A 21,255-nucleotide genomic window follows, 5' to 3' on the forward strand; every position below is an offset into this window, starting at 1 on the left:
TTTTTTGGGAATGAATGTGTAAGGCCGATTTATGTTTTAGGTGGATGCCGAAAAAAAGACTGTAACACCAGCTCCGGCAACAGTTGTACGTGTGGAGCCTAAGGTTACGAAAACTGTTACCACCATGAATGGCATTCAACCAAGGACGTTTTCTGCATCAAAAACTGTGAACGAGCAGTTGCGTAAAACTCAGCTGGATCTTAATCAAAAGGAGAAAGAACCGTCTTTACCTCAAGATGGAGCATCAAAAATTCCTGTCCAGAGTCAGCCATTATCGTTTAAAAGGGAAGACGCTCCTTCTCATGAGGTTGAGAAACGTTCCTCACGATCACAAGGAGTTTCCGAAATAGAAGCAGGGTTTTTGGCAGAAATGGATAAGGTACTTGAACTTGTGCCTTTTATACTTTAATGTTTGTTTCTGCAGGTGAAGAAAATCGCTGATGATATTGATGGATTTATGCATATTATCGAGATAGATTCTCTTGGATCCGGTTTAACAAGGTCTGGAGTAGACAAGCTGGAAAGCGAAATTATAGCCGTTTCAGCGCGATGCCGTAGTTTTAAGGTAACCTTCCATGTTCGGTGTGATGCTTACATTCTTTAAACTCCAGCAAAAACTGCAAGAGCATTGTGAGTTTGTTGAAGAGCTTCGGGATCAAAGCCTTGATGGTATTACTGTCCTTCATTACAAGTAACAATTTGAGCTGGAAATTTTAGTTGACGCATGGAGAATTTACGTGGAAAGCCGAGTGGAACAAGCATCTGATAGCCGATATCAGGACCTCTGGGTTCACCGCAAGCTTCACCCGGAAATGGACATCAAGCGAAAGCACGTTATCAATGCAGATGAGGTACATACTACTCGTTCCCATGCCTCTTCCTAACCATGGTTTGTTTAGACATTGAAAAGACAAATTTCTGATCTCGAGTCTCATCTTCATACACTTGAAATAAGTCGACGCCAGAATATGTCTTCAAAACAGCGGTCTACTGCTGGGTATGAATGAATTTGTCAAGAAATATGGATCTAATTTTTTGTATGTGGCACAGAGACTTCCAATCTGTTCAAAATCTCTACAGCACAGTAAACTTTCAAATGGAAGCAGCTGATAAGCTATGTGTGCATCTCGCGGACTTGATGGAATCGATGAATATATCGTCAAGCGTTACTTCCTTAAGGCCACGGAAAATGCAGTCGTCTTTATTGCAGACAAAGCCACCGCAGACTAAAACCGAGAGTGTTTTTTCTACGCCATCCAAGTCTATCTTGAGTGATGACTTCGCGCCGGCGGAAAGCACAAGAAGGCGAAGAGATTCCTTGGATAGCGTAAGCATTATTCCGTTTCTTTCGTTTCCTACTCTTTTGCTCCTTACACTTTACAGGGTATTGGAGCAACGAAAACCACGATCAAAAGGATGGTTGGGGTGGTCAATAACCGGAAGGCTAAACTGCTTGAATCAACCTCCAATGCTCTTCAAACGATGAAGCCGCAGTCAACTTTGAAGCAGCCAAGTGTTACAGAAGAGAAAATTCTCGTACTAGCACCTGCAGCGACATCTTTGGATACGACCAGGCCTTCGTTTTCTTCCAGGACGGATATCGTTTCACAGAGTTCTTCGCCTCCTTTTGGTGACGGGGGTTTAAGATCGCAGCCGTTACCGCCGTCCTCTAGTGCTTTAGCACTCAAGGTTCCCGACATGTCAAGAGCTTCTACGAATGTTATTCGTCCCGCGTCAGCTTTTATCGCCCCGGCCTCAATCACGAAAACGTCAAGCATGACCACTCAAGCGACACCACCATCAGCGTGGCTACCATCTTTGGAGTTGAAGGCTGCACCGGCTGTTGTGTCCTTCGGACCTTTGGAAGTGAAAGCTACATCTTCCACAGTGCAGGCTACACCAGCAACTTCCACATCTTTGGAGCTGAAGCGTACCACATCTCCCACATCTTCGGATCTGAAAGCAACATCGATCACATCATCTCCGACGTTCAGTGTTTCTACAAGGTTAGGCGCTCCGTTACCGTCATTATTCCAGCAGTTGGAGTCGAAGCCATCGACCAGTGAACAAGCGCAGTCACAACCGAAGATTTCCACTGCACCTATAGCAGCGACATGTAGCGTCTCCAGCGGTTCCTCCCAGTTGGTTGTAAGCTCGTCGACCTCGGCTACTCTTCTACCTGCAGCTCCACGTACTACATCATTAGTGAAGCCCTTAGCTTTCAGCTTCCCGGTATCATCGTCTCCCGCTACTGCATTATCGTTTGCATCGTCCTCAGCCGCTACGTCCACGCTGAGCATGATGTCGGCCACAACAAAAGTCCCTTCCAGCGGTTACAGCAGCTCGCCGCCACAATCTACTAGTCAGCTGACTGTTTCCTCTAGTCCGCCATCTACGACTTCGAAGCCCGATATATTCGCGTCACCTTTTCCAAACGTTCCGGCGGCCAGCGGCCCTTCTCCAGTTTCTTCGCCTTTTCCGGCTTTGCTTCAATCGCAGCAGCAGCAGACTACTCAAGCCGTGCGACCACCACCGGATGAAGATGACATGGACGAAGAGGCCCCCTCGAGTGCATTCTCGGGCTTTGGTAATCTCGGCCTGGGCTCGGCGTTGCCTTCAGCGCCAACCGGGAATCCATTTGGCGTAACGCCGAGTCCGCAGGCCACCCCGTTCGGAGGACTGAGCGCACCACCACCTGGTCAGCTGTTCAGGCCGGCTGCATTTTCCTTGAGCTCTCCGGGAACAGGCTTTACGTCATCGCCAGAAGGCGGTGCGTTCTCCAACCGGCCTGCCGCGGCTCCTAGTGGATTTGGTCAGGCTCCTTCGAGCGGTTTCGGACAGCCTGCTGGGAGCGCGCTGGGCAGTGCACTGGGTGCATTCGGACAGACGAGACAAGTGGGATTTGGTGGTCCAGTGTCGGGTGCAGCTGGTTTCGCAAGTGCTTCGCCGGGTGGTGGTTTCGCTTCTGCGGCAACCGGTGGTGGTTTTGCCAGTGCTACGTCGGGTGCTGGTTTTGCGGCCGCGGCATCGGGTGGTGGCTTTGCCGGTGCAGCAACAGGTAAATGTCTTCTACTGTTTTTTATTTATTTTGGAAGCAATTGACTGAATGGGCATTACAGGTAGTGGATTTCAAGCGCTTGGTCAGAACATTAGCAGCGGAGGCTTTGGGGGCTTTGCTGGAAGTAATGCGGCGACACCTGGATTTGGCTCTGTACAACCGCCTGGTGGATTTCTCCCGGGTGCTGCGCAACCGCCGAATAATCCACTTTTCACAGCGATGAGAAAGTGATGTCGTTAAGCAAGGTTTGGGTGTTAAGTTTTGTTTTTCGATCGGAAGTAAGAATCTTTGATCTTGACAGGTTGTAGCTTTTGTTTTTACGAGCATTCGTTGGAGATTTTCCAGCTGACACAAGGTATATTCCTCTTTTTTCTTCCGTAACGCACACTAGCCAGTCGAAAGAGGTTCCTTTTGTTTGTTTTCTCCTCTAGTCGCTTGAAGAAATGTGTTAGCGATTTTTTTTAAACATGCAGGAAATGGTATTTGTGTGATCCACAAATTTTAGCTGCAAGTCGATCTGGTTTCGTGGCGTTCAAGATGAGCTCGGAGCAGAGGGAGGAGCATGGTTGCCGTGCTGCTGCATCAGATTCACAGCCAGTGTCAGCCGAGTACATTCTTCAAGTAAGAATTCCGCAGCCCCGTTCGTGTGATTTGTCTCGGCTCTTCCTTCCTGCAGGTGCAAAGTTTGATAGAGCAGTGTCTATTGCTCAACATGAACTGCGACGAATGCGTAGACGCGCTGTCCACGCACTCCAACGTGAAGCCCGTTGTCACACTCACAGGCAAGCAAATCTTCTTTTTTTTTAACTAGCAGTTGCCTCGAGCTGTTTGTCATTTTTGTTTAAATTCGTTTTCAGTCCCGACTTAAAAGGAAGTTTGTGATCCCTGCAGTGTGGAACGAGCTCAAGAAAGAGAACAAGAGCTTCTTCACGGCCTACGAGAAGCACCAAGAGACCGGCAAGCACTGCCGAGCGCTGATGGAGGAAATGAGAAAGCTGCTTGTGATTTCAAAGCCAAATATGATGACGAGCAAGCGAACAAAAGAACAAAAGGGCTCTTGAAACGTAGCGGAAGAGAAGAAGAATGGCAGGCTATATGTACTACAACGCTGGAGAGGAGCTCTTGTCCCTCTCATACAACGCACACAGACACACAGAAGGTTTGTCGAAACTCTTGCCTTGTCTTGGCTTGGCCGTTCTACTTAATTGCGTGGATGTTTGAGTATTTCATTGTCTCGGCAAGGACGAAAGGCCTATCTCTTCATGCTTCGCCTCGCCTTTGCCACCACAAATATCTTACCACCACACGTTTGTCTCTGCTTTTTTTTTTTTTTTTTTTTTGCCTCTTTCTCTTTTTCAGCTCGTCTTTCGCTGTGACGCTTGCTTGTACACAAAGTGTAAGAGGCTGGGTTCACTGAATTGTCCGCCAAGTCTTTTCGCAGCACTACGAAATAGAGCCAGAGAGTTCTTCTCGGATTGTGACTTGAAGTTTTATTTGCGTTTGAGTTTGTGGAGTTGATGATGTTACCTTAAGACAAAGCGTGGATTTTGAGAGAGAAAACTTGGCAGGTGTTTCTGAGCACTCGAAAACAAAAAGGATTTTGTTTTGTTTCATTGTTCGCGCTCAGCAGAAGATTGTCCTGTATAGATACAAAGGGGTGGTGAATTATCAAAGACACTTTTGAGTGGTCAGGTTTGGAGCAACTGGTAGGCTCATACGAATGAGTTGATTGATTGGTACTCCACACCCAAATGAAAGGATGGGTATCTTTCACATTTTTGCACGCCGACATAAACTGAAAATATGAGTTTAAAAGGCTACCGAGCTTATTTAACGTTAACCATTAGTTTAGTGCATCTAAAACGTGCTATTTCGAGTTAATCATCAGTTTAGCGTATCTAAAAGGTTCCAGACTATAAATAAGCTCCATCCCTTTAGGGTTATCCGAGCGACATATGGCGAAGAAAAGTGGCTCAGGTAATGGTGCGGTAGTGGTGAAGAAGCGGCGCGCGAGAAACGAGAGGGCTTGCCAGCTCACGGCACAGCAAGTGAGGGAGCAAAACTTGGACAAGATGTGGGAGCCTCACGAGCTTCCGGACAACGTGTACCAGTGCCCACGCTGCCAATCTTACAACACGCGGTTTGATTACTACAACAACGAGAAGCGTGACCAGCCGCGCTTCGCTTGTAGGGCATGCAAGAAACAGTGGACCCAGGGCGGCAAGATAAGGGCGGCATCCAGTGGTGGACGTAAAAGGAAAGGCAAAGCTTCGAGCAGCAGCAGCGATGGAGGAGGCAGCATGGATAAGAAGAGAGCCGAGCAGAGTCTGGTGGGCAAATTCGCTGGAGAACCATCTCAAACTCCGTGGCAACTAGATGGTGAAGATATGCAAACGATTTGCTACTGGGGGCAACCTCAAGAGCTTGGTGGTAATACTAGTGCGCCAGTAGTTGGCGGAGACGAGCAAAACAACTTCTGGTTGCAACCTGGTGGTGGCGGAGACAACTTCTGGAGGCAACCTCAAGAGATTGGTGGTGCGCTGCAAGTTGGCGGAGATGTGCAAAAAAACTTGGAGCAGCTTGGTGGTGATTCGACTGTGCACGGATATGTGGAAGACAACTTCTGGGACAACTTCAAGAGTTTGATGACGTCGATATAGACATTGAGAGCTTGCCAGGGATACTATCTTGCTAATTCATCGAAAAGGAGAAAATCCTTAGACCTTTTTGCCATGAAAAATGCTTGTACAAAACTAGTCATTGTACTAAACTAAACATGACGAGTGGATTGGCAATGGAGGCTGTGGGATATAAGCGCCCTCAAACAGTTTAGCCAGGTTATATGGCTCCACAACGTTGTCATCCCCATACCACATATACCGAAAGTAGAGCCAGTATGACTTCTCAGTTGGATGTATAGAATCCCAAAACATAGACTTGGAGGGCGTGGGGCACAAATAAGGTTGGAATTGCTTGGTTCTGGCATCGTTTTTTAAATAAGAATCCCCACAGAAAACTGCTGCATTGAAGGGTCCGGCTCCGCAACAAGCACTCTTCACATCTTCGTAGCCTACAAGTGATACCACAAGTTATATTAGCAAACTGTACAAACGATTCTGATCCTCTTACCAAATGCCTGTGGGAATTTGATGGCGCTCATGGTCAGATCATATGTTTTGGCAAGAACGATCTTCGTGTCCTTGAGTTCTTCGCTCAGTGACTTCACTGTTTGTGCAAGTCCCTCGTTAAAGGCCAAAGCAAGATCGTTAGCGGGCTTGAAACATCCATTAGTATCACCATTCCCATTCGTAGTTGCAACTAACAATCTGGCTCTTGGTATACATCCCAGTGGCGGCAGCCCAAGTGTTATAATCCTCCTTGCTCCATCGCTATACAACGCCTTTAAAATTTATCATGAAAAGCTTACCATGGTCTTACTAAAATATACTATCATAGTTACCTTGATCGCAGAGATATAAGCTCCCAGCATTCTACCGATAAATTCTTGCGGGGTAACTTGCGTTTGCAAGGTAGAATCCGCGAGGTAATTCCCCATGATATCATTCGCCCCCATAGAGAAGATAAACACCGATTCTTTGTAAAACTCTGGGTTTGGCCTGGCCAACGTGAGATTATGGAACTGCGCTAGCTGAGTGTTCAAGCTCATCAATCCCTGGAAGTAAAAAAACGATCACGTACAAATTGAAAGTTATGAACGAGACTATCTACATTACCTCTCCAGCGTTTGTAGATTCCAGCAGCCCAGCTCCTCCCGACGCAAAGTTTACCCCTTGGGCGATCCATTTATCGGGCTTGAGATAAGGATCTGGAAAACGCAATCCAAGTGAAGTAGCCAAGAAATCTGGGAGTGTTCTTCCATTAGTGTATCGCCCCGTGGGGTGGCCAAAGTAAGTGTCACCATAGGGTGGCACCGAGACCTCGACGATGGGGTTTGAGATATATAAATTGTTGCCAGCGTCCACGGTAGAATCGCCTAGCACAAACAAGCCTGGGACTTTCCTGGTACTTAGATTTGGGAAGTATTGGAGAGCTGAGGCATATGCTACTAGATTCGCCACGCAGAGAAGCAAGAGAGTAGAGGAGTGAGAGCCCATGGTAAAATCTCTGCGTTAGGACGAGTAGAAATCCATTTTTATTATGGATCTTTTCCTGTTATGGACGTTTTGTGTTTCCCATTTCGGGCTAGGGTTTAAATTAAAAACTAAACTAATTTCCTAGTAAAATTTTTCTAGGGAGATCGTTCTGGAGATAACATGAGCGAACACCTTCCATGCCGATAATGAATTGGGGATGAATCTCACTAGTCCTCCAGCCTCAGCAGTGGACTCGTAGTGATCCCGTGGCGGATCGATGCCGTGATCCGCTGTCAAGGAGTGGAAATGCTTGCGTCCCCGGCGTACCTACAGGTCGAGAACAAGGCCTCGAAAGTGATCTCCCCCGGCTTGAGGCCCTGCTGCTGCATCTCCTGGAAGCGACGAGGCATCGCTCGAATCGAAGATTGCTTTCTGGCGTGTTTAAAATTTCCCTCCCTAATCCTGACCGTCCACGTGGACGCATCGTGGCCGGGCATTTTGTGAAATAGGTCGCGCGGTCGCAATCGATCAAACAGGGCCTTGGCTTCGTCTGGAAGTCCCGCGGCGCCATATGCGCGGATCATTGCCGTCACGGTGATGAGGTTGTCTTGGAGCAAGGGGAATCGCTGGAAAACTTCTCTGGCTTCTTGGAGGCGGTTATGGAGTGCATAGCCATGGTCCATGGATGCGGAGGATGTGTCTTTCATCGGCATCAAGGAGCACAGGTCGGATGCTTCTTCCAGAAACTCATTCAGGGCGTAGGCCCTGATCATCGTGCTCCTTGTCACTTGGTTCTTTGCACGGCGCTCTGTCGAACAGTGCTCTTGCTTTGGTCGCTTGTCCACCACTGTTCTTGAATGTCCAGGAGATCACATCCTGCTCCGGCATTTCATCGGCTACTGCCTCCTCGGCATGGCCGCCGCTTGCGAATGCCTGGATCATCGCACATTTCTCCCGGGCATTCGAGCGAAAACATCGGCCGCGAAGCTTGTTCCGTCCGCCGCTGTGATCATGCTGTTCCAGGAGACGACGTTCCTGCCATCCATGGCATCGAACAGATCTTTGGCCTCGGCGCAGTGGTCGGCTTGTCCATAGGCAGCAATCATGGTATTGACCACGAACATGTCACAGTGTGGAAGTCCATCGAAGAAGATCTTCATTTGTTACAGATCTCCACACCTCATCATCGAGTTCCAGGAGATATTGTCACTCACTGGCATCCTCACGAACAGCTCCCATCTGGAAGAATCCTCGTTCAAGCCATCGAGCATCGTGTTCCAAGATAAGATGTCTTTCTTGCCCATTGCGAAGAACAGAGCCTGGCATTGGGAGACGTGCCAATCCGCGGAGCATGGTGTTCCAGGACACGAGATTTTGCCCGGGATCTGCTGGAAGAGATCGAGAGCTTGCTGGAGCTCCCCACATTCCACATAGCTCAAGAGCATCGCGTTCCAGGACAAGGTGTTTGCTGCGCCATGCGATCAAACACGTCCCGGGCTTGCAGGGAATCCCCAGTCAGTGCCTTGATCATTGTCGTCCAGGTGATCATGTTTCTGCGAGCCATCTCGCCAAAGAGCTTCCACGCTTCTTGGATCTCTCCATTGACGACATTTGCATGGCGGTGTCCTTGTGCGGCATATTGGAGAACAGAACCCTCGCCTCCGCCAGCCGTCCGATTTCGGAGTAGAGTCCAACCAGGGCCGTCGCCGTGACGCAATTGTGTTCCGGAATGCGCTCGAGCAGCATTGCCGCGCCCTGCAGATGGTCGTTTCTGGAATATACCGACGCCATGATGCTCCATCTTAAGTACATGGAGTATTAAAGTCACTTATAATTACTGAAAATTGCGCTAGAACAAATGTTGGCGAGCAGGATATAGGGACCGGATTTCCTGGCGTCAAGCGCAAACTCGGCAGCTCTCGCGGATCTAGCGCGATCGTTTTGGAGCCAGCATGCGCCAAGGATCTTCATCCACGCCGATGAATCGGGGATGGATCTCGCTAACTCTTCGGCCTCCTCCAGCCTCCCAGACCGCGCCAGCAGATCGACGATGCACTCGTAGTGATCCCTTCCCGGATCGATGCCGTAATCCGCCGCCATGGACTGGAAATGCTCGCATCCCTCCTCCAGCCGCCCGCCGTGGCTACTGCTCGCGATCAAGGCCCCGAAAGTGATCTCCCCCGCCTTGACGCCCTGCTGCTGCATCTCCCGGAAGAGATCCACCGCATCGTCGAAGAGCCCCTTCTTCCCCAGCGCCGCGATCATCGTGCTCCAAGGCGAGGAATCCCTTGCAGCGGAGCTCTGGAACACAATTCGCGCCTCGTTGAGGTAGCCGCCGTGCGCGTAGCCTCCGATCATCGAATTCAAACCCGGCGCCGACAGGGATTCGATCGAATCGAAGACGCGCTTCGCGTCGCCCAGCTGCCCTAGCCGGGAATACGCCGCGATTGCAATCGCTCTAGAGGCTTCGTTCTGGGAGGGCATCTTCTCGAACAAGGCAGTGGCATATTTTAGATTCCCTTGCTGGCAATAGGCCGCGAGCATTGCGTTGAGCGACACAACACTGACCTCCTTGGTGGTGTCAAAGAAGAGCTTGGCCTGTTTGAAATTGCCCGCCTGCGTGTAAGCCGTGATCATGGCCGTCCACGTGGCCGCATCGTGGCCGGGCATTTTGTGGAACAGGGCTTCTGCCCTATCCATGCACTCGCCCTGGGCGAGGGCGCCGAGCATGGTGATCCAGCACAAGAGGTCGCGCTGCCGCAATCGATCGAACAGGGCCTTGGATTCGTCTGGAAATCCCGCGGCGCCATACGCGCGGATCATCGAGGTCACGGCGATGAGGTCGTCTTGGAGCAAGGGGAATCGCTGGAAGACTTCTGTGGCTTCTTTGAGGCGGTTGTGGAGCGCATACCCCTGGATGAGCGCCGTGAGGGAGGATGCTTCTTTCATCGGCACCAAGGAGCACAGGCCGGATGCTTCTTCCAGAAATCCATTCATGGCGTAGGCGCTGATCATCGCGCTCCATGTCACTTCGTTCTTGCGCGGCAATCTGTCGAACAGCGCCCTTGCTTCGGTCACTAGGCCGCTGTCCTTGAATGCCGCGATGGCCGAGTTCCAGGAGATGAGATTTTGCTCCGGCATTTCATCCAGGATCGCTGTTGCCTTCTCGGCATGGCCACCGCTGGCAAATGCCTGGATCATCGAGTTCCAAGACACCAGATTTCTTCCGGGCATTCGAGCGAAAGCATCGGCCGCAAAGCTTGTTCCTTCCGCCGCTGTGATCATGCTGTTCCAGGAGACGACGTTCTTGCGATCCATGGCATCGAACAGATCTTTGGCCTCGGCGTAGAGGCCGGCTTGGACATAGGCAGCAATCAAGGTATTTCTCGAGATTTCGTCGCGGTGTGGGAGTAGATCGAAGAAGAGCTTCGCTTGTTCCAGATTTCCAGACCCAAACGCTTTGACCATCGAGTTGAAGGAGATCTGGTTCCACACCGGCATCCTCGAGAAGAGCTCGTTCGATCTGGAAGAATCCCCCACCGTGGCAGCGAGCATCGTGTTCCAAGACACAATGTTCCTCTCGGGCATTTCGGTGAAGAACAGAGCTTGGCAGTGGGAGACGTCGCCCGCCTGTGCCAATCCTGCGAGCATGGCGTTCCAAGACACGAGATCTCGCTCGGGAATTTGTTGGAAGAGATCGACAGCTGGCTGGAGCTCCCCAGATTCGACATAGCCCGAGATCATCGCGTTCCAGGAGGTGGTGTTGTGCTGTGCCATGCGATCAAACACGGCCCGGGCTCGCAGGGAATCTCCATCCGCGGCAATTGCCGAGATCATCGTCGTCCAAGTGATCACGTTCCTGGCAGCCATCTCGTCGAAGATCTTCCAGGCTTCTTGGATCTCTCCATTCACGGCATTTGCTTGGAGCATCGCGTTCCAGGCCACGGGGTCCTTGGACGGCATACTCCAGAACAGCCGCCGCGCCTCTTCCAGCCGTCCGATTTGGGAGTAGAGCGTGATCATGACCGTCATCGCGGGGGCATTGCGTTCCGGAATGCGGTCGAGCAGCATTGCCGCCTCCTGCAGATGCCCGTTTTGGGCATATGCTGCCGCCATGGTTTTCCAGGTGAAAAGGTTCCTCTGGCTATGGTGGGCGAAGCACTCGTGGGCCTCCTCGACGCTACCGCACTTCCCGTACATGTCGATGACGAGATTTTGGAGGAAAGTGCTGGAGTGCAGAAGATCGTCATGTATGAGTCGCTGGTGGATCCAGCGTCCTTGGGACAGATTCCTGGTGCTAGCGGTGGTCTTGAGCTGCGCGACGATATCATTCTCGGCCCATCTCTTCATCCGAATTGGCAGTCGCACATCGTCCAAGCCAAGAGATCCATATCGTGGTCAGTGCCAAGAAAAAGGATCTCCTCGTTTCAATGATTCACGGGGGCAAAGGGACATTAAGAGTGACGAGCCGGATCGATAAAACTGGGACGTGATCGCTCACAGGTAAGAGATCCTTGTGTTCTCTAGGTAGCAATGCCTTCGTTTTAGGGTCCCAGGAATGCATTGGTGCTTGGTGGTAAGGCGCGGTTCCTCTTCGCCTTCTTCTTTGATTCATAGATTCACGTTTTTATCTCCGCGACGATCTAGCAGCAACAATGCTGGTTCTCGCAGCAGAAGAAAGCGCCGCAGGTACTACGCCGCAGATTTCTTCTTTTGATCTCTTGGGGCTCTTAGTGTTCAGCAATCTCGCGCTTGTGAGAATGTGGTTCCGGAAGAGCAGCCGCGCATCAATCCCTGGAAGGAGAGGCGCAAACTCCAGGATTTGCAAGTCGGACGCAAGTTCTTGTCTGAGGACGTGGCGACTGCCGAGAATTTGCGGGAGATGCTCAAGAAGGTAAGCTTTTTCTTTTCTTGGATCATTTTCTGAAACTAGCAAAAAACTTACGAAAAACTTTTCTCAGACTTACGAACGTATCGAGCTCAAGAAAAAGATCCTCCAGGAATACGACTTTCCAGAGGACAAGCCGGTCCACGACCCCGAGTACCTGAGCCCGGAGTTTATGACTGCCTTGAAGGAGAGAAACCGCTGCATCGACGATTTCCTCACCATCGGCAAGAGAGGCGTCTGGGAAGGTTTCATCAGAGACATATACTCTCACTGGATCAACCACGAGACGCTCCGGATCTACTGCGAAGGCTATCCGCTGCGAAAGCTTCGGCCCATGGCCGAGAAAGTGGCGAGAATGAGTGGAGCTGTGGTTATCGCGGTGACCGAGGAGACCATGTCGTTTATACTCTACCGAGGCAGGAATTTCAGCCATGGTTACCAGCCACCCTCGCGGATTGAAAATATGCTCAACAAGGGAAAGGTGCGTCGTAGTTTTTTCTTTCTTGCAAGCTTTTCTTATCTTCCATGTTCTGATTTCTCCAAGCTTTGTGCAGGCGCTAAAGAAGGCGCTCTTGCTCAAGTCCCTGCAGCACCTCTATCGCAATGTGCGCGAGCTCACAGAAAGGATTCACAAGCATCGGTTGCGAGCCGTCTACACTGAGAAGCAGCGAAAGGCGATTGTAGAGGCCGAAGAGAGAGGGGAGGATTTACAAGCAGACGCTTCCCAGTCGGACGATGACGAGGAATTCCAATGGTGAATTCACCATGGAACGCAGCGAGGAGTTTTTCCTCTGGTAAGCATCAGTTTAGTTTACATGGAGTTTAATATCCTACTGCTTTAACTATGCAATGCAGATATTATAGAAACAAAGAGAAACTAGGTATGTTCTTACCCAAGCTCACACTCCATAGGTTGAAGCAAATTGGTAGTTATCATCAAGATTACTTTTCTTCGTCACTTTTGTTTTGCAAAGTCTAGACTCCACCACCAATAAGGGAACCAAGAATGGAGATGGACCTTTGCAAGCAAGCTCTCCGCTCGAAAGGACATCCAATAGTGAAGGAAGCATAAGTTTCAAATGAAGGAAGCATAAATTTCAAATAGTCAGTAGTTGACATATCGAGATATTCGGTAGTTAACATATCGGATCAAAATGTTACGATGAGAAAGGTTAGTTCTGTGTATGGCGTGGTTTAATTTGCTTGTTACTCACAATCGTTTACCACGTGTACAGTGTCTTTGTACATTGGGCACAAAAAGCTTGGAGATGGACATTTTGGCGGGTGTGAGACCATGTAAATAGTACACGAATGAATGAAGTTGCTTTGGTCTCTTGTAAATTTTTCTGCTGTACAAATTACTTCAATGGAGACAAATTACAGTGTTCAAAGAAATAAGAAAATACAAGAGGTATACAGCGTATTTATATGGCACTCTTCCTCTGGGACGAATCACATTGTCTTTCTCGAATCTAAATTCTTGCTTCATGGCCATCACCGCCAGCATTGCCGCTCCTTACCCTTCCCGCCTCGGCGCGACGACGACGCGTTTGCCTGCGGAGGTGGATCCTTTGCGGCTCCCGAACCACGTTGCGATAATCATGGACGGGAATTCGCGGTGGGCGAAGGCGCGAGGGATCGCCAAGGAGCGCCAGCTGCGAGCAGCGGCGGAGGCGTGCTATTCCAACGCCCGGGAGATCGTGAGGTTGTCCAGCGACTGGGGGATCAAAGCGCTCACGCTCTTTGCCTTCTCCACCGAGAATTTCTTGCGGCCCAGGGAAGAAGTGGATCAGTGGATGCAGCAATTTGACAGAGTTCTCAGCCTCGATGATCCTGCCACCATTTTGCTGTGCGTGGAATATCTCGAATGCTTTTCATTCAGTGAATGGAAATGGATTGACTGAGTGATGATTTTTGGTCAGGGATGGGATCCAATTCCGCTGCATTGGTGACACTGCCAGGCTCCCGCGCCCGCTCCAGGCCAAGATCTCGGATGCCCAATCCATCACCAGCGGCAACACGGGCATGAAACTCGTCATGGCGATTGGCTACGGCGGGCACAACGATCTGGTCCAGGCGTGCCAGGCGCTGGCGCGCGAGGTGGAGCAGGGGAAAATGGCTGTGGAGGAGATTGACCAGATCAACCTGGCAAAGAGATTGATGCTGGGCGAGCGGTGCGAGGATGTTGGCGCGCCCGAGCTGCTCGTTCGCACCAGCGGCGAGCAGCGGCTGAGCAATTTCATGCTGTGGCATCTCGCGTACTCGGAGCTCGTGTTTGAGAAGAAGCTATGGCCGGATTTTGGAAAAGAGGAGTACAAGAATGCCCTGGTGGAATTCCAGGGGCGTATGAGGACCTTCGGAGTAAGACACTAGAGTTAATGGCATAAAGTAAGATAGAAAAACTGTTGGACAATAAAAGGAGTAAAAGGAGCAATAGTAATCACAAAATCTTTTATAAATATATCTTAGGTGTATCAAGATGGTTAGTCATATACTTTAAGAAAGAAAGCACAAAACTACATGTGTCAATAACACTAACACTGGGGATTTCATAGATAACTAGAGTGGAACATGGACATGATGCATACATCAACCATTAGTCAACAGGCAAAAGGCAATAGTGCCGCAAGAGACCCACACCCCAGAAGTGGGTGACACTAAGCACACTAGAGATGGAGATAGTAGAAGATTCCTTGGTCTCATGTTTCTTGGTGGGCACCATGAGATTATGTAAACAAAATAAGAATGAATGAATGAATATCCTTACTTGTTTAGAGCATTTACCAACATGTGTGAGGTTACAGTTTGTTTATCAGGGTTTTACAGTTAGCTGTCCATGGTTGTTAGTAACTACTCTAGTGTTGTTGAAATTTAGAGTTCTTGTGGCAGTAGAAGCATAAATACATGGACATATATACATGTATAATGTTACATGGTAACAATATTAATTGGACCTTCTGATTGAGATCGTGGTAAATTAATTCAGATATTATAGAAGTTACCTAAACTCGAATTTGCAATTATAATGAAGACACCACAGAGAATCAGAAGAGTGAATCAAATTTCCCTTGCAAGGTTCCATTCACGCCACCACAGCAACTCATCAGCTCCAACTCAAATGCTCTGGTCATGTTCATTTTGGGTGAGTACTTCAATCACCAGATTCGTTGATTGATTGCCAACGTTGGTGAGACTTATCTTCTCTAGACGTCATTATGGTGCTGCAATCGAGTATAATAGCATCAGAACCACCATGGATGTAAGGACTTTCAATTCGAGAAGAACAATGGTGGACACAATCCTCCATATCAATTGACATGAAGACTTGCTCCTCCAGTTCAATTGGATGTGCGTTGGAAGCAAACCTACCCTTTACAGACAAGACTTAGTATGCATGTGATTCTTTGAGTTACCAGAGAAAAATGTAATATAGCTCTATGGAGCAAGAGTTTCTCTGTACATGCGAGGCACACAAAGTGATTCTAAGCCTGGGCATAAGAATCAAGCAGTAAGTCCTAAATGCGAGAAACTATTGCCTGGAAGAATTTTGGAGGAACAATTGGTGGCCTGATTGGCAGTTCTCTACATAACAAAAAAAGTTGTCTTTAGAACTTTGCAACAAGAGGAATTAGAAAGTCATAGCTCTTGGTCTCAAACATCAATATAGTGAGACACTCACCCCCTCTATTTACAACTCCTTGGGACACCTACTTGTCTGATATCACCTTATACTGAAGTTAATAAGCCAAAATGCCTTTTTTTTAATCAATTTCAAACAAATAAATCACAAGCATGAAAACTCAAGCAATTAAAAGCTCAAAGAAGCTTATAGCTAAGTCTTGCTTAACAATAATCACGAGTCTCGCATGAACTAATTTCAATGCTAAAGAAGAAATCATAGTATAACCATTAATATCATCCTTAACACATCTATAAGCTAAACTTCATAATGCGAAGCTAATGAAGAGCATTTTTACATCAATCCAAAAATTAATCATAACAAAGTGATGCTCAACAAGTGATCATTTAATTGATCCTCTATAAATCTATCTATAGCCAGACATAACTCACTGCATAATAAGCATAAGAAAAAACTCAAATCTAACAAAGATTCAAATATTTCAATATTAATCATTAACTCTTCTCTCTTAAAGCTAGTAAAGTCTATAATTGAATCATTTTTCAAAGAAAAGCTCAAAATTCAACCCCTATTAAAAAAATTTATCTAGAACACAACTAATTCAACTTGCCACTTACCTTGTTTGAATACCAACGTAGTTGTTAATTAGTAAATGCACAAATGCCAATAACATAAAGTTACAACCCAAACATTAACACTATATTCATCAAGACTAATGAAACGTAATATCAATCCTACGGAAAGACATCTCATCTCAATTGAATCTCAATATCAGCAATGTCAATGATAAGGCATCACTTCAATGCCATCAACTCTAAAACAAAGTTAAAAGAAAGCAAGAGTGAATCACCATTCAAAACTCTCCAAAAACTAAGTTAACCAAAGTTAAAAATACCTTAGTCAATATCTAAGACCAATCCTCCAACAATACTTAGTTATAGATAACACATTATCAAGGAGTGAATCACCACATCCAAGATTCAATGAAATCCAACACCACAGACTAAACATAACCAAATGACATTGTCAAAGGTAGAATCAATATGCTAATATGGAAAAACCATGTAAGTCTAATAATATAATCCTTCGGAACACCATTGTAAGCTCCTGAGTTTGGACTTCGCGGGAGGTCACTCAGCCCAATACTATTCAAACCCAAGGACACTTAACCCCAAATATCCCAAGACCCTTAACCAATTGGAAAAGGGGGTGCACTCTTATTCATGGGCCCTTTCCCTCTATATTTGAACCCCATGGATCATCTCTCAAGTCGTAATCTTTGGTTGCTTACAACCATCTAGTAAAGCAAGCCCATCACTGCTAAATCATTATCAAGTAAAGCAAATGTCAAACAATCCTCAACAAAATTTACAAGTAATCATTAATCGTAGAGCAACTAACAATCACTCTTCAACTTGTCTTCATAAGACCCAAACATTAAACTCACATCATCAAGTCATATGTTTATCCAATATAAATGTAATACCTTAGGTATGAGATATTGGCTCATGGATAAACACGAACTAAATGACCACTTGAATTCAACTCAACTACAATAAGCTTACTAATGCATTTAGCTAACAACTCTGAGTAAACCTTGAAAAGGCTAGCTATGCATGATTAATACTTAGCCAAAACTAAAGTGAAAACTACGAGATGGACTCATGTTGGTACACAACCTCTTCATAAACAAAGCAATAGTATGGGTACTAACATCTCAACCTCAAACAACTAAATTAGACATTACCATCATCAGCCAAAGCACAGAGCCACCAAGACCAAATCTAGATTAATAAGAGTTCATTATTTTTATAGAGTATAACAAAATGCAAGATACAACCTGCCACTTAGCATAATATTACAAAAGAAAAGCATAAAGGTCATCTTTTCGAAAAAGCATAATATCCACTTTTGTACACCAACTTTAGACTCTATCCAACTCAATTGCTTTAACCCCAAAGATTAACATCCTTTTTGGGTTACATCATACAAACTACCTATTAATGTTTAAGCCAACTGAAGTCAATTTTAACCCCTTCATTAGTTTGTACTAGCTTATGAAAATAAAATGGTTTTCAAACAAAGTGATTGACAGATTAGCCATTGAAAAAACCTAAGAAAATTTGTGGAAAATTTTCCATCCTAAAGAAAGAATGACTCTTAATCTAGAAATGCAAACTTTTAAGACTCAACCAACTTCCTCCTTCCTTAGTATCAAGAGTTAATCTCTAGGATAAATTTGAAACTTACTAAATATGGAATGTCCTTAGATTGAGAATTTGGATATGGGACGAACACCATTGTGTTCAGGACAATCTCTACATGGTAAATATGCCAAATGAGCAAATCTAGACACTTTCCATAAATAGCATTTAGGACTGGAATGAAACTAATATAAAGGGTATAATAGCGAGGGTGTTTGGCAGACACGGTAAGCTATCATCTAGTGAATATTAAAGGACCAATATCAATATTGCAGAGATTTTTTATACTAGCAAGTGCAAGCCAATAATATATGTTTCTCAATGCTCAGCAAGAAACACATAAGGTTCTTATCTTATGTTTATCCAATTTAAATGCATGGTCATTGACCAATTTCTCAACTAGTTCAAGTGGGAATTGATAATGCGTGTAACAATGCCGACCTCCTAGTATTATAGCAGTAAGGAAAGAATATCCAAAAGGATTAGCTGACAAATAACTAAGTCACATTCGTGACATCACCTCATACTAACTATCCTACCCCACAACTATAGGAATGATAAAGGCAAGGTTGAAAGATGACAGATTTGTAGCAAAGATATCATCCACCATGTTTTGGGATTTTCCTAGGAAATGGTGGTAGATGATGGTTGGATTGCAATCTTCTATATGGATGGTCAACATCCATGTTTAGGGAGATTCAACGGCGGGTGATGATAATCGAGAGAACATACACCATATTTAGTGTTTACCCATTTGGCTTTAGACTTAATTGGCTGGGTAAAATAAAGGTAATTAATCACAAATAATTATCTTTCTAATTAACTGTATTACTATGCAGAAATTGACACTTTGAATGTCCCTAGTGAACCTAAAGGAAACCACTCCAATGCTCATGGCAACAGCAGTGGGACCTTCATAATGAGCACTTCGAGTTTGAAGAAGAAGACATCAAGCCATTATATGATGATGACTCAAACATGATAAGAAGGTCTGAGATCTATGTGAACTTTCTGGATTTCATCATGCGTTCTATGACACCAAATGCTGGCACGGTTGTAAACCTTTTTGCAGGCACAAGGAACTCCCTCCAAGCATATCAAAATGATAAGAGACAAGTGATGGTGATGGAGGAGAACTCAGATGTAGTTGCTTATATAAAAAAAATCAAGCTCAAGGATACATCACCATCAACAGCAGTAGGAAAATTAAAACAGCCTAAAATGAGTCATGGAATTGATGTCAATGAAATAATTATAGACTTGTTGGAGGACTCTAACTAGATATACACTAAGGTTCACAATTATTATGTAATATTGTATTACTATTAAGTTTTACATAAGTAAAGTAGCTTAATCCAATTTAACTATCAAGACCAAGTATTGACAAAGTTACTTTACATAAAAAAAACCTAAGAACTATTAGCATAAAAAATTAATTAATAATAACATTATAGTATAGATAAAGAACTAGTTGACCCCAAATAGAAGCCTATATATGCTATTAAAACATATTCAAGCACACACTTGCTATTTGAAAGGAAATTCTAGCCAATGTCAGACTCGCTAGTAAACTTTACTCCACCTTCAGCTAGATGGTTTTTCTTGGGATGAAGACCATATGGTGGTGTCACAACCTCTTCACATTCAGAATCAGATGAAATGTTAATGATGGGCAGTCTCTTCAACAGATGGTTCTTACTCTAAATTCATTTGTGCACCAAGTTGATGAAATGGGCAATCTTTAGCATGATTGGGTGAGTCTAGGCACTAGAACAAGTATTCCTCACTTGTTTTATAAGGATATAACTCCACTTTTTAGTGCTCATCACCATGCATTTGTGAAGAAAGTTTTGATGAAGCGTTTGGTTTTTGATCTTTGGAAGAAGCATTTGGTTCCTCATCTTTGGAAGAAGTAGATCCCCAGATGAAAACATTAGAAGCCCTAGTAGATGGAGCAAAAGGCCATTCAGGACTAGAAGGAGGAGGAGTCCAACTTGACATTGCCATAGAAATTATACAAGACTTTTGATATATACACTACTAGGCAAAAATCTGTGGCCATTAACAATTAAGCCCTCTTTATATACTAAGGTATACATAAAGTCCAAATCAAATAAAGTTTCAAATTCACCAATGCATAAACAGTCAAACAAGTAAATATAAAATAGCTACAAGACAGTGGATCTATAAAAATAAGACAAGTAGGCTATCATTTAGCCTGGAGCCTAAGAAATAGCTCAGAAGTCTACAATAAAGAATTAATAGGCTAACTTTTAAACAACACATGGCAGTATAGGTTGACAAGTTAAAATACAAAAGGTATTGTAATAATTTGCTGTGCATTACATGCAACAATGCTTGGTTTGCTTAATAGTAGTGTCATTGAGTAATTAAATTGATCAATAATTATAAATACGTTTATAATTTATAAATCAAGATTAATCTTATTGCATGTTAACCATTAGATGGTACAATAAAAAGAATATACTAGGAAGTGTTTAGGAAAGTTTATAAATTATAAACATGTTTATAAATTATAAGATTAATTTAAATGAATAACAACCGTTATATAGTAAAATATTCTAAAATATCCAAATATATTTTAAATATATTCACTACCAACAGGTTTAACTAAAAAGACACTATGATATAGTTGTGTATAGCCTAACTAAATAGAATATACTTTAAATATCTACTGATGTGGCTGCTGGATAACCTTTAAATTGCACCCCAGTTGGCAGGCACTTGAGGAAGGTTAGTTCTGTTTGCTTATTAATTGTTTATCATGTGTAGGCACAAAAAGCCTGGGGATGAACTTTTTTGGCGGGAGTGAGACCATGTAAATAGAAATACAAGAGGTATACAGCGTATTTATATGGCCCTCTTCCTCTGGGATCGAATCACATTCTCTTTCTCGAATCTAACTTCTTGTTTCATGGCCATCACCGCCAGCATTGCCGCTCCTTGCCCTTCCCGCCTCGGCGCGGCGACGATGCGTTTGCCTGCGGAGGTGGATCCTTTGCGGCTCCCGAACCACGGTGCGATGATCATGGACGGGAATTCGCGGTGGGCGCAGGTGCGAGGGATCGCCAAGGAGCGCCAGCTGCGAGCAGCGGCGGAGGCGTGCTATTCCAACGCCCGGGAGATTGTCCAGCGACTGGGGGATCAAAGCGCTCACGCTCTTTGCCTTCTCCACCGAGAATTTCTTGCGGCCCAGGGAAGAAGTGGATCAGTGGATGCAGCAACTTGACAGAGTTCTCAGCCTCGATGATCCTGCCACCATTTTGCTGTGCGTAGAATTTCTCGATATGGTTTTCAGCGAATGGAAATGGATTGACTGAGTGATGATTTTTGGTCAGGGATGGGATCCA

At 45.7% G+C, this 21,255-nt stretch overlaps 7 protein-coding genes across 10 annotated transcripts; 5 read left to right on the plus strand and 2 right to left on the minus strand.

Moving 5' to 3' along the window:
- Positions 1-44: 44 nt before the first annotated feature.
- Positions 45-3,569, plus strand: LOC112344149 (nuclear pore complex protein NUP214-like). Of its 2 annotated transcripts, XR_002991609.1 has the most exons (10): positions 45-379; positions 425-565; positions 612-669; positions 718-851; positions 900-997; positions 1,051-1,327; positions 1,384-3,058; positions 3,120-3,303; positions 3,360-3,413; positions 3,532-3,569. XR_002991609.1 is itself a non-coding variant. In XM_024668339.1 (9 exons), exons 1-8 carry the CDS (start codon positions 125-127, stop codon positions 3,287-3,289), a joined length of 2,808 nt encoding a protein of 935 aa, XP_024524107.1. In that variant the 5' UTR covers positions 45-124; the 3' UTR covers positions 3,290-3,303; positions 3,360-3,553. The 2 variants fall into 2 exon arrangements, 1 of the variants encoding a protein (XP_024524107.1); XM_024668339.1 differs by having other exon boundaries at positions 3,360-3,553.
- On the plus strand, positions 3,569-4,375 carry LOC9643458. Its single transcript, XM_024668340.1, has 3 exons — positions 3,569-3,679; positions 3,735-3,840; positions 3,950-4,375. Exons 1-3 carry the CDS (start codon positions 3,596-3,598, stop codon positions 4,117-4,119), a joined length of 360 nt encoding a protein of 119 aa, XP_024524108.1. The 5' UTR covers positions 3,569-3,595; the 3' UTR covers positions 4,120-4,375.
- Positions 4,376-5,013: 638 nt separating this feature from the next.
- On the plus strand, positions 5,014-5,718 carry LOC112343992 (dof zinc finger protein DOF3.1-like). The gene has a single exon (XM_024668120.1). It carries the CDS (start codon positions 5,014-5,016, stop codon positions 5,716-5,718), a length of 705 nt encoding a protein of 234 aa, XP_024523888.1.
- A 105-nt stretch (positions 5,719-5,823) lies between these two features.
- Positions 5,824-7,173, minus strand: LOC9643460 (GDSL esterase/lipase 6). The gene is made up of 4 exons (XM_024668130.1): positions 6,847-7,173; positions 6,519-6,731; positions 6,188-6,332; positions 5,824-6,128 (listed from the first exon to the last, which is right to left on the minus strand). The coding sequence occupies exons 1-4, from the start codon at positions 7,171-7,173 to the stop codon at positions 5,824-5,826; spliced, it is 990 nt and encodes a 329-aa protein (XP_024523898.1).
- Positions 7,174-8,976: 1,803 nt separating this feature from the next.
- LOC9655185 (pentatricopeptide repeat-containing protein At4g02750) lies at positions 8,977-11,268 on the minus strand. Its single transcript, XM_024668136.1, has one exon. It carries the CDS (start codon positions 11,266-11,268, stop codon positions 8,977-8,979), a length of 2,292 nt encoding a protein of 763 aa, XP_024523904.1.
- Positions 11,269-11,526: 258 nt separating this feature from the next.
- LOC9655186 (uncharacterized CRM domain-containing protein At3g25440, chloroplastic) lies at positions 11,527-12,997 on the plus strand. Of its 3 annotated transcripts, none has more exons than XM_024668571.1 (5): positions 11,527-11,841; positions 11,887-12,046; positions 12,114-12,521; positions 12,595-12,805; positions 12,856-12,873. In XM_024668571.1, exons 1-4 carry the CDS (start codon positions 11,711-11,713, stop codon positions 12,796-12,798), a joined length of 903 nt encoding a protein of 300 aa, XP_024524339.1. In that variant the 5' UTR covers positions 11,527-11,710; the 3' UTR covers positions 12,799-12,805; positions 12,856-12,873. The 3 variants fall into 3 exon arrangements, with proteins under 3 accessions (XP_024524339.1, XP_024524337.1, XP_024524338.1); XM_024668569.1 differs by lacking the exon at positions 12,856-12,873 and adding an exon at positions 12,896-12,997 and having other exon boundaries at positions 11,528-11,841; positions 12,595-12,834; XM_024668570.1 differs by having other exon boundaries at positions 11,529-11,655; positions 11,701-11,841; positions 12,595-12,997.
- Positions 12,998-13,527: 530 nt separating this feature from the next.
- Positions 13,528-14,413, plus strand: LOC9643461 (isoprenyl transferase). Its single transcript, XM_002963205.1, has 2 exons — positions 13,528-13,889; positions 13,963-14,413. The coding sequence occupies exons 1-2, from the start codon at positions 13,528-13,530 to the stop codon at positions 14,411-14,413; spliced, it is 813 nt and encodes a 270-aa protein (XP_002963251.1).
- The last annotated feature ends 6,842 nt before the right edge of the window (positions 14,414-21,255 follow it).

The sequence above is a fragment of the Selaginella moellendorffii genome, unplaced genomic scaffold (genome assembly GCF_000143415.4).
Source record: "Selaginella moellendorffii unplaced genomic scaffold, v1.0 SELMOscaffold_3, whole genome shotgun sequence".
Taxonomy (NCBI): domain Eukaryota; kingdom Viridiplantae; phylum Streptophyta; class Lycopodiopsida; order Selaginellales; family Selaginellaceae; genus Selaginella; species Selaginella moellendorffii.